Source organism: Thamnophis sirtalis, unplaced genomic scaffold (assembly GCF_051295495.1).
Source record: "Thamnophis sirtalis isolate CommonGarterSnake01/CBP01778 unplaced genomic scaffold, rThaSir2_p1.2 scaffold_6, whole genome shotgun sequence".
Lineage (NCBI taxonomy): Eukaryota > Metazoa > Chordata > Lepidosauria > Squamata > Natricidae > Thamnophis > Thamnophis sirtalis.
The window spans coordinates 75481661-75494732 of NW_028261386.1; the positions used below are offsets into that span (position 1 = coordinate 75481661).

At 36.8% G+C, this 13072-nt stretch overlaps 1 protein-coding gene across 1 annotated transcript in view; it reads right to left on the bottom strand.

Moving 5' to 3' along the window:
* The window catches only part of PACRG (parkin coregulated), a 256489-nt gene that overhangs the window by 105091 nt on the left and 138326 nt on the right, over positions 1-13072 (bottom strand). The window contains exons 3-4 of the mRNA XM_087718208.1: positions 7829-8000; positions 121-270 (exon numbers count right to left, since the gene is read on the bottom strand). Coding sequence (XP_087574334.1) covers positions 121-270; positions 7829-8000 — 322 coding nt within the window. The remainder of the gene's footprint in view (positions 1-120; positions 271-7828; positions 8001-13072) is intronic.

Below are 13072 nucleotides of genomic sequence, written 5' to 3' on the forward strand. Positions count from 1 at the left end.
TACCAAGTATATCTTACTTTGTATACTATAGTAAATTCTTATTACATTGTTAATCAGCCTTGCCTCAAAACCCCTTTATAATGAAGGATTTGAAGACATGGCATTGCTAGGATCACTCACCATTCTTATTCTTAAAGATGTTTAAAATAGGGAGAATCTGACGATAATAGGGCACTAAAGCTTCCCCCACCATATCAGCTGACACCACCAGGTGCTGAAGGACTTTGAGCGTGATGCAGATGACCTGTCGGTTTCGAAGGTTCAGCGCATCTTGGATGAACGAAAAGAGACAAGAAGAAAACAGAAGAATTAATTTCAAGAATGTAGAGGGGAGGGGAGAAATTCTCTAATGGACAAATTTAATTAAACTGTACTCTGCAGGGGATTGTAAGTGGGCCTTTATTAGCCTGGCTTTGAAGGAAGCCAGAGATGGATTGCAGCCCCAGTGGTATAAAACACGGCCTTGTCTGAGGGTTATTTGTTCCCACAGTTTGTGCTGACTCTTCGGTAACCCCAAGAAAGCAGCTTATTATTCCTTCTTGTTGTCTGTCCTACTGGTTCCTGCCACCCCCACCCCACTCCCCCTAGAAAGAGAAGAAAGAAAAAAAAGGAGGGGAAACCCATCATCAGTACCATTGGGACTACAGGAATTGAAAAGGCAAAAACATGAAGGTTGACGAGACATTTTACTATAACATTTGGACTGTTTATTTTTTGCTTGCTTAGCAATCATTTTATTCCTTTCAATTAACAATTGGTACTATTTGGAGAAAAGAACAATGATAGGAATGTTTACAAAGAAAAGCTTGTAGGCTTTTTTTAAAAGACTAACTGATAAATAAGAATTCTATCCTGCCTACTTGAGAATTTTTTGTACAGTGTCAAGCTGGATTTTGCTACTGAAATCAATGATACCTTTTGTCTTGTTCCATTTCAGATTTCATTCCAAAGAAAAGAATGCTGTATTCTCCATTGTATTTCAAATTTAGATTTTCAAATGTGAATTTAAATTCAAATTTATTTATGCTCCTGCTTCCCACTCCAAAATTATACACTAGAGAGTAAAGGCTGCAAACTGTAGATTATTATGAAGCTTCATTACATATAGCAGTTGCACAGTTGCAAAGAGCAATGTCCCCAACCAACCAACAAAAACTTTCATTACATTCTGTCTATTACAGATGTCAAGTTGCAAAAGAAGACTAGGAGGGATAAATAATGCACAAATGGAGAAGCATGAATACTGTGGGTATAGAATGGGATGGAAAGAAAGAACTGCCAAATTTCCTCCAGCTCCCAGGCTCTCCTTTTCCTTGTCCTTCACTCTCATCCTTCTGCCTTTTTCTCTTGATTCTCTCACAGTCATGCAAAACCTAACTATTTGGTAAACCTAATTTAGCAATCTCTTTCTCTGCACTATAAGTTCATTTGCCAGAGTTTTCCCCTCTGCTAGGAATCAATCCCCAAATTCAACAATCAATCAAATAGGCTGACAAAATCCCAGCAAAGCTGCAACCACAGGAGTTCTCCTCTGATTATTCAACAACCATCCTACTACATGCAGCCTGTTTATTTGTATATATTTGGAAATTTTTGATTGCCTTCCCCCTATTAGTTCACCAGTTCACCAATAAAGTCTGAACTAATAGGGATTGGCAATTTCTCAATTACGCCTGGCTTTAAAATGATAGAAATGCAGTTTTCTATGTTGGAAAACATGCCATAGTTTTGTGGAATGTAGAATTTGGGAAATGCTAAGAAGAGTTGCCCTTTACCCAATTTCCCTTAAATTATGGGTTCGCAATGATTTAATTCAAACCCATCATTAGTGAAAGAACAGGACAAAGCTTTTTACTAATAATTCCAATAGGAAACCTCTAGATCTCCATTATGGAAAACCAGAAAGCCCTAAACCGTTTGGTGGATGCAATATTTAATTCAAATATACAATGTGGAATGTTTTCTGTAGTGTTGCCTCCAGTACAATATTAAAAGATTAACATAGCATTTGGCTCAAACAGAATTGTGCACTCCTGCATTTAATTAATTCAGAAACATTAAGAAAATATTTTAAAGATGTTGAATTCTTTGGCTCATCCATTTCTCTATAACCAATCTCTTTAAAATAATTGTTTTCCCTCTTTGTTCAACTGAGTTTTTACCCTGTTGCAGTAGAAATATTTCAAAACATGGTGCAGATTAACAGTCAGCTATTTTCAATAAAGCTGGTTCATTTCTAACTCAATAAATAAGTATTGTGCTAGTTGAAAATGCAATAAAACTATATTTCCTATATTGCACTAGCTGAAATTGTGATGAAGCTCCATTTCCTTAGATGGTATTAAGCTGCAGTATAATACCTTCTATTACTGTGACTACTTGGATTTTTTTCAAGCAACACTGAAAATGAATGAAATGTGCACTTTGTTTTGTTTTCTTTAAAAAAAAAGCAATGACATCTATGGATTGGAGAAACAGGCAGTTTTAAATCATGGCCTCCCACTCTTAGCTGCTTGGTAGGGAAAGGAGCCCACAGAATATCTAGCTACATGAGTGAGAAGCATATCTCTCCCCCACTGCATTTTTTGAATGTAAGTTTTATCCAGCCAAATTGCTGGGTAGCATTCTTCCAAGACAGCCTTGGAACCTCTCCCATGGCTGACGCAGATTCAGAATCTCTAAAGAGCATCAGTTAATCAAGCTGCAGCATTAATATAGGAAGACAAGTTAAACAGCTCTCCTAGCCAGGAGCTTCATCAGATACCATTTTGTTTGTTTTTTATGCTCTTAAATTTACTCTGTGAATTGTTTTGTCAGATGCTTTGCAGACAGAAAGGGAAAATATACATTTTCCAGACATTAAAAATATATCATCACAGATAAAATATTTTTATACATGAGAGATTATTTTAAATACTCCCTGGAATTTTCATTTCAGAAAATTCCAACAACCTGACTTAAGCTCAATTATAGCTAATGATCACAGAATGTATACATCTGGTTCCTTATCCTGGTGAAGCAACAAGGTCACTTCTGCATCACTGATGGCTATATAGTTGAAATTATGGCCATCTGCAAGCTGGAAACCCCTACTCTAGGTGCCAGATCATTAAAATGTCTAGCTTGGGGTTGAGACTAAAGGAGTACAGTAATGATTAATTTGGAAGAGGAGCCAAAAAACAGATGTTGACATAGAGGGATGGGAAAGATCTTTCTACTTTCTACTAGAGCCGTGGTGGCGCAGTGGTTAGAGTGCAGGCTACTATTGCTGACTGCTGATTGCCAGCAGTTTGTCAGTTCAAATCCCACTGGCTCAAGGTTGACTCAGTCTTCCATCCTTCCGAGGTCGGTAAAAAAAGGAGATTAGATTGTTGCAGGCTGAGTCTGTAAACCACTTAGACAGGGCTGTAAAGCACTATGAAGCAGTACGTAAGTCTTATTGCTATTGCTACTTCAGTGCTAACATTTGGACAAGCCCGCCTTCTTATTTCACCGTTAACATTTGCATGAATTTTACACTTATACTGCCCTTTGAATTTGAATGTATCTCATTTATGTATCCTGTGCTCCTCTCTATCCAATGTTATTGAAGAGATGCTTAATATTTTAAATTATAAAGACAAGTATGTATAATATTTTCACTCCCCCTTTTTAACACATTATCGAAAAAGGAAACACATTTATATAAGTCATGTGTCTGAGAAATTGCATAAACCCCTGTGATTCAGTCTAAAGAGCTTTTGCATTAAAAGTAAGTGAAAAGGCTCACTGTGGAACAATAGGCAAGTAATGTTACCTTTTTTGTCAGATTTTGTTATTTTGTTCTTCATAAAGCCTTGTTATTGCTACATGTTCCATAACTGAATTATTATGACTGGGTTGAATTAACTTGTAATAGCTTCACATTGAGTAAATCTGGGGTGCTATGTGTCTTCCTCACTCTTGAGACCTTTACCAGAGGCCTGGGAATTTGAGGGTTTTGTGCAGGATTTTAGCTATTCCTAGCACTGCATTCTTCCTGGATAGAGATCTCCACTGTTATTCCTAGGATCTGTTGGAGCCATTCTCCCACCTTAAGAGTCATAGTCGCAAGTGTTTATCCTACCACTGGGAGCACTTTGGACTTTTCCTCCCATTTCCTTCCCAGTTCCACTATCAGGCCTTGCTATTTCTACAAAAGGCCGAGATAGAAAAAATTCTCGAGTTATCATATGATCTTGAATTTTCCAGTTATACTTTTCCCCCTCAAAATTTTAGTTTTGTCACAGCTGATTTGTAGTTGGCTACCTTGACAATACTTGACTAATGTTTCAAGTTGGTATTTCAAATCTTATATGGTACATAAAAGAAAGGACAATGTCATCTGCATAGAGCAAAGTATACATTTTGCTTTTGGCTAAACATGGGCAATGACTATCAACTTGAAGTAATGCAGTCTTCAAATCATTAACTTAGACCAGCGATGGCAAACCTTTTTAGCACCAAGTGCCCAAACCGGAATATATTTGCATGCATATGCGCCAGAGCTCCAAAACCCGAAGACCAGCTGGCCAGTGTGCGCATGCCTGTTTTTGGGGTGGTTTTCAGCTATTTTCAGGCTCATTTTTGGGCGGTTTTCAGGCTGTTTTCTGGACTGTTTTCAGGCTGGTTTGGGGGGGTCTTTTTTGGGCCATTTTCAGGCCATTTCAGGCTGTTTTTCAACCTGAAAACAGCCTGAAAAAGGCCTGAAAAACAGCTTGTTTCTTAAACCAGAAGAGCAGCTGGTAACAGCATACGTGCCCACAGAGAGGGCTCTGTGTGCCACATCTGGCACACATGTCATAGGTTTGTCATCACAGACCTAGACAATATGGGGCAACCAATCACCTTGTCTCTCACTCTTGCTTCATTTTTAGCAAACCTTTTCTTCTACAAGTAATATGCATTATATTGTGCTGATATAAAGCCTATATTATAAACATAAGATACCTGTCATGAAACAAATTCTTTAACTGAACCCCAAATTTGGTTCTATTTACAAAATCAAAAAGTGGCCTTAAAATCTAAAAAAAAATGAATAAATAATTTGCCTTTTAGGAAAATAAAGTATTTTCCCACCAGGTAAATTAATATAAAGTATTGGTTAGTTCTTGATCCATGATGTACTGAAAATGCATTTAAGGAAGCACATGAACCAAAAAATAAATAAAAATAAATTAAATACAGAGAAGTTAATGAAAGTAAAGCATGTTTTATGTTGTGTGACTTATACCCAACAGCAGATACGAGAGTCAGGAATAGATTTTTCTGCCACTTATTTTATTGAGACTTCCAGAAAAACTAATCTTAGTGAGTCTGCAGTAATTCCAGCATATACAGGCAGCCCAAGATAAATGAACAACAAAAACTCGATTGCTGTCATCCTTAATTAACCAATAATAAAAATAATAACCCAATGCACTCCACTTCGGAAATATTACAATTAGCCCCATCAGTTTCAAAATATTGTTTCAAAATCAGGACATATTACAATGTGTGTGGGGTTTTTTAAAATAAAAGTCCAAGGCAAAGGCTTGTATTTTGTGCAAACTAGCACTTATCAAAAACTCCAGATATTCTGCTATAGGCCTGATAAGCTGCCTAATTAAATCACCAAGTTATTTATCAGGCATGTAATCTAAACAAGGCAACGAGCTGTTCTGACAATAATTTTTCATGTCAGTAGAATCATAAAAGGGCTATGCTAGGGAGAAATTATGACCATGCCGACTGAGACAATGAGTGTTATTGTTAAAGATATCTACAGGCCCCAGCCTGAGGAAGTTAAGTTCTCCTGACAGCCAAGACTACAGTATTGTAAAAGTTTCTTGAGTCCTGCTTCTGAAGTGTCAATAGATGGATTTTATGGCAAGTTCAAAACACTATCCTCTTAATAATTTTTTCTACCTGTGATCTGAGCAATAGGCTTGTCCTAGCAGAGTCTTGCCTCATTGCAATTCACAGCTTCTGATTTTCTGGGCTTAACACCCAAATGTGTGCATAGTGTTTCTCCCAATAGAGAGAAGTGATGGGCTATGCTATTCTCTTAAAACAGAAGCATTCACCCATTCCTGCCTTCCTACAATTGGCAAACAGTATGAGGTAGCCTCACTGCAGCCACTGCAGTTTCACCTCAGCCTTCCTAAGGTCACTGCCATGGCTGTGGTAGCAGAGACTAATCTGGCATTCCTAAGGCTTCCTGTTGGAGGGAATCTCATTCTACTACATACCATTGCATGATAAGGCACCAGCAAATTGCCCTTATAGGAAAGAACATATTATGCCACGGTCTTCCCCTTTCACAGCCCTAGTATACCAGGTGCCTCTTTGATTGGCCATCCATTTTTTTTCCTCTAGCAGCAACCTGGCTATTATCCCAAAGGTACTATTTCAAGAGACAACTGGAATGTCTGGTTTTTCTTTGAAGACATTTCACTTCTCATTCTCTTAGAGCTGAAGAGGTTTCTTGGATGAGAAGTGAAACATCTTCAAAGAAAAACCAGAAAGTCCAGTTGCCTCTTGAGAAAGCACCTTTGGGACAACCATGACCTGGATGAATATCTATAGACACCTGGCTATTATTAAAAGCATATCAGCTATTGTAGTAACTTGTTCATAAGAGGCAGACCAAACCATTCTATATTTGCCTATCTAAAGTATAAGATTGAGAAACTGTCTTTGGAGAGAGGCTCTGTGCTTTTACATAGAAAATGTGTAATCTATTAACATTTGTATGTTGTAAAAACTGTGCACACATAAGTAGAATAATGTGTTTCATTTTAGACACATCGACTTATTTTAAAATGTTCAATATTAATGCTTTGCATATAGTCTTCAACTGAAGACCATCTTTTTAGTGTTTAAAGTTATGGTGACTTATGATGTGACATTGCACTTAAGGTCATCACAGTGTCCCTATGGTCACAATATCAAACTTTGGGCATTTGGAAATTGGCATGTATTTATGATGGCTACAGCACCCTGGAGGGATGTGTGTGTCATCTAATCACCATTTATGACTTTCCCAGCTGGCTTCTAACAAGCAAAGTCAATGGGGTGAGCCAGATTCATTTAACAACCATGGCACAAAAGGTAAAAGCAACACAACTCTCTTAATGACTGCATCACTGAATGACCATATCACTTAGCAAGTTCTAGTCCCAATTGTGGTTGTAAGTTGAGGACTACCTGTATTGAATCCAAATCCTGGCATATTTCAAAAGAAGAGTCATTTCATTGTCTCCCAAATAATGCTTGTGTCCTGAAATCATAGTCTGAGATTCAAATACAATCGTGAGCTATGATCAATGCACCAAGATTTATCCATTTGCATTATATTGAAGAAGGAAAAAGGGAAGGGTATGCAAGAATAATGCAGGCAGGCAGTGGCTCTTGCCTAACTTTCAGAACACAAAGCGGTTTATCAGAAATAGAACATTATCTCCTGATGAGGAAAAACTTGACTTAGAAAGAAAAATAACCAAGCTACTCAAAATAGTAAAATAAAAATTTTGAGATACTACAACTATTTTGCTTTATAGTATTTTCATATCTTAGTTTGAGGAATATAAAAAGAAGAATGAAAAGAAGTTTAACAACTTGTATACTGCACCATGGTTAGAATTAGAGTAAGAAAATAACAAGTCAGGCCAAACAATTATTTGGACCTTGGTTATGGCCTTACAACTGACTCATCATCTACAGTACTATAAATACAAGGCCTACCATACTTTATTCCTTAATTAGCAGCCTGTCAAACTCCACCCCCCACCCTCCAAACCCTAGACTTTATTTCACTCTCCATACTTACTTTTTATTGGAATAATGAGCTGAGGAATGACAGGAAGGATCTTATTGCCACCATGCTCCAACATGTCATGGATGCCTTGCCGAGCAAAAAACTCATAAGGAAATTGCATTTCACACAATCCATCAAAAAACAGTGGCAAATAGTGGTGGTAGTCCAATTTTTCAATCTCCACCTGGAAATCCATGCAGAAAAGAAGTCAATCAAAACTTATCAGCTATGTTGTCCTATTACAGTAATCTTTCACCAATATGTTCTATTGAGCAATCCAAATGTTAATATCCATTCCGTTTCACGTAATGATGGCTATTTTCTTTCAAAGCAGAAAATTAAAAATAAACTGATCTTTGATGCTTGTATTTTCAAATATTATTTGATATGCTGCATCCACTCACTTTGAATGGATAGATCCTTCTGGTAAGGAATAAAGCTGAGTCTAATAAATAACGTATTATGGAAGACTACCAAAATGTATATTGTAAAGCTGAAACAGAAAATAGAAGTGCTTTCCAACATTATATATTCCCAATAATAAAACTAACATTTACATCAATGCAGAACTTCTAATTGTTCTAGTTATATATAACCACAATACATTTTTTTCCATTACTGATATGTTACTAAAAACAAAATATTAAACTGGATTTACGGTACTCAAATAGTTATGAAAACAACATTAATCATATAAATCGGAATGAGTTCACTTTGATGTGATATATCAAGGAAATTAGCTGATCAAAGGAATTATGTGATAAATTTATGATCAAAATGCATTTTATAGCATTCTACAGGAGAAAACAAACCTTGTGATAGTGATGAAATAAAGTCAATCCCTTTATTTTGAAGTGAAGACTACAAAAAGTGAGAAAAAACTTTCTACTCTTATTGCACTTTCATGGCCTTTTAATGATAGTTTAAGCATTTCAATTATGAGGAACATCTTCCTACTAGTATTTATTCCATCGCGTTGCAAAATGTATTTTAAAAAATTGTGATGGATAAGAATCGTGACCCGTCAAAAGCGCGGACGACAAAAGCGCGATCGACAAAATCGCGCCTTTGACGTCATCACAGCGCGACGAAAAAGATCGAAAAATTCAAATAAAAATTAATAAAAATTAAATTAAAGCAAGCCGATTCACATAAAGGTAAGGGTTAGGGTTAGGGTTAGGGTTAGGGTAAGGGTAAGGGTTAGGGTTAGCTTTAGAGCGTTAGCGTTAGCGTTAGGGTTAGGATAAGGGTTAGCGTTACGTTTTTCGTTACTTTAACGGTTAGGTTTAGGGTTAGGTTTAGGGTTAGGTTAAGAGTTAGGGTTAGGGTTAGGTTTAGGGTTAGGTTTGGGGGGGTTAGGGGAAGGTTTTAGCTTTATTTTTACATTTTTTCGATCTTTTTCGTCGCGCTGTGATGACGTCACAGCGCGCTTTTGTCGAGCGCGATTTTGTCCTACGCGCTTTTGTGGTGGAACCTTAAGCTAAAATTTGCACAGATTGGCAACTCATACTACTTTGGAAAAAGCTTAAAACGATATTGGATTTCTTGAAGAATCTGCTGGGAGGGTGTGAAACCAACTGTTCTTCCAGTGTTAAATGTCCTCCCACCACATGGAATCCAGAAATATTTTAGTATTACATTTCACAGTGTGAAACCTTTTGCTTCTCTGTTTATGACTTAGCTTTGAACAATAACTATTATGCAAAAGGGCCAAGATAAATAGGATTTTTGTTGTTTACACCCATAACATGCTTCTAAATTTTTCAGCTCCTCCCAAAAAAATATTCTGAATCAAAACTAAAAATCTGTATTCAACTGAATTTATTGAGACATTGGCACTGATTCATTGAGTGTATTTTTCCTTTTTTTCTCCCCCCCCCCCCAAAATATCAAGAGTAATTATGAATCAAGCCTATGCAACACTATATGACCTACAAAAGCAAAAGGGTAATAGAGAATTGATCATTCACATTTTTCTGACTTTTTTAACAACACATCAAGATATTGTTCCAATGGAAAAATGCATTATTCTGGTAAAACTGCACAAAGGACAGTAAGCTATTATCTAGTCATTCTATCCTTTACTACTTTTGTTTAACTAAAGAAAACAGATAGCATACTTTGAAGTTTCCCTGAGTATGTTAGATTCAAAACACAATGATCTTTCACCCTGTCTAGGAATGATTATATATGACATATTGTGGACATCTGATCAAACAGCTGCTAAAATACTCAGATTATTAATATAATACAATGGAAGTACCAGATGATAACGGTTTTGGAACAGCTGCACTGAACTTTCTTGCTTTTTTATAGCTCAAGATCATGCAGGAAATTAAACTATATTATGAGTTGTTTTTGAACTATTTCATCAGACTTACGAACATCCAGATATATTCTTTACCACTATCTTTAATAAACATATTATTCAGAGATAAAATTATATCAAGTAAATGTAGTTATTTTGCAGCAACTCAAGACAGAATGAAAAAGAAATAGCTTCACCAACCCGAAAAGATGGAATATTCCAAATTATTAGTATTATTTAATGCTTAAACATGGGCATCTTCAGACAATTTTTAATGAGAGGAACTCTATTAATATGTCTACTTCTTTCTCTCTCTTTGTGTGGATAGACAGACATATACACACGCAATTATTGCAGCATCCCTATGAACACATGATCAAAATTTGGGTGGTTTGCAATTGTATGTATTTATGACACTCTCCTGGAGTCACACGATCACATTTTGCAATCTTCCTACATGCAAAGTCAATGGGGAAGCCAGATTAATTCAACAACTGCATGATTCCATGGAGCTAATTTCACCACCAGCGAAATATGTTCTAGTCAGCAGGGGCTATAGCAGAAAAGGTGTGTCTTCTGGGGCCTACAGATGGATCTCCTTAACAAACAGGACCTGGGGCATACCTTTTCTGCTGGATCTGCTGGAAGAGATAGATATAACTAGGAAGAGGCAGTTCCTGAACTAATCTGGTCCCATGCCATGTATGGCTTTAAAGGTCAAAACCAGCACCTCAAATTGCACCTGGAAGCAAACTGGAAGCCAATGCCAGTTATGGAGCCAAAATGTAAATATATATAAATAGAGTGAGTTTGGAAAACATTTTATTAACTGCAGGAGAATCGAAGGAACTAAAAACTGAATTAAGAGGTTGTTGTACCTTCGTTGCTGCTTTTTATTTTTATTTTTTGACACATAGCTATCCAAAGTTTAAAATAAGCAGCTCTCTTGTTTTTTTTCTTTATGAAACAATAAATAACCTTTCCACTGGTACAGCAAGAACAAAGAGATGCTTTATCCAGATAGCTAGGTATCAATATATATAAATGGTTTCGGTAATTGGATAAGGGTACCGAAATGCAGAATCATAATGATTCCTCAGATAACAACCGGAGAAATGTGAATTTTCATATTTTCATGTTTCTCTTTGTTTCCTAAGTTTGAAATCTGACTTTTTTTTCAGGTAATAACTGGGAAACTGGAGAAAGGAGGAGTTTGCTTAGAAATATCATAGATGGTCAAGTATCTGAAAAAATTAAAAACCTATGGTGGAATCTTAGAGTTAGTCAGACCACTATGGTTTGCTTTTTCACTACTTTCCACTGGTATAATCAACTAAACCTAGAGTCTACATTTAAAGATTCTTTCATGCCTTCCTTAACAGGGATTTTGGGCAGAAACATTCAATGCTTCCTACTTCTCCATCTGCAGTCTGATGCTGTACCATCCAGTAAATGTTTCATTACTTCAGCAGCTATTTCTGAAAAGTATGCTTACAGAATATATCATGGCATATACACACATACATAAATAAAATAAAATATCATAAAAAGATATGCTTCCAACCCACTAAACACTATTGATACAACAGAAGTAACATATGGAAAGCACTGCAATGGACATGCTTCTTATGGGGACAGCAGGGGAGGAGGGTGGGGGAAGCCAGGGAAGGCGAGAGCAAGAAGTAAGAACCCAGAAATTCAGATCAAGCAAGGGTAAATGATGCATATCTCTCATGGGTCCTACAATCTTTTTTTATGCAGCAGTAGTTGAATAAAGCAACACTTCTACATCGGCCAACCAGATGGAGCATCTTGCCATGTCAGTTTCAATAAATGGCTCATGATTTCATTAAAAACAGAAACACAGCAGAGGCACACTCCTTAATAAGTTTTCTTCACTTACTCATGGTCATGGCCAAAGAGGGAGAGACTAGATAAACTCGAGTTTATTTTATATGTACTCCCAAATGCTTCCTGAGTAAAACGTGATCTTTCCTTTCCAAATCTGTTGACTAATAATTTTTTTTTAAAAAAAAACCTATGAGTCCATGTTTTGGGGAGGGCAAGTTTGTCTTCACTCCATTTGGGAAAAAATAATTTCTGCTTGGGTATTGTATCAGCAAAGAAACATGGTGCACTTGGTCAATGCATCTGGGAGGCCAGCACTAGCTGAGCTTCACTGGTCTCAAAAATCTAAGCAAAGTTGGACCTGATTACACAGGCACCTCCAGCTAGCTCTACAATGACACCGAAATAATAAAACGTGTATCATGATTTCACAAAACAAATGTTGACGTTTTATATTTATACCAGACCACTGTATGCCAGTACATAAGGGGCAGAATTTACATTATAACACATGCTTCATAATTTGTCCCTTGTGGATGTCCCTACCTGGTTAGTATCCAGGTGGACGAACACCAGAAAATCTCACCGCTTTTCAAATCACCTTCAATCTATCATTCCTCAAAGTGTTCACAGTACAGCACTGACCATAAATAATGGCTGGCTAGTAAGCTAAGCTACTAGCTTGATATCCCTTCCAAAAATAACCAAGCTAGGAAAATGTCACTTTAGGAGATCCTTCTTTAACAACCACTCATTCAGCAACCATTTGAATTTATGATGGCACTGAAGAAATGGTAGTTGTGACTGTTTCTTGAATTTATAGCCACTGCTGCGTCCCATATCATGTGATCTCAACTTGTGACCTTTATAATTGGCTTCTGACGAGCAAAGTCAATAGGGAAGCTGACAGGAAGTTGCCAGTTGTACATGCTTAAAAAGCTGCATGGCCCTCACTTAACAATAGTAACCAGGACTGCAGAACTGTTGTAGCTAAGCTGCACAGATGACCATGTCACTTAACAATGGAATTTCTAGTATCAATAAGTGAGGGCTATCCATACAGATAGACTGGAAAATGATACAAAAGTCAGAATACTGGA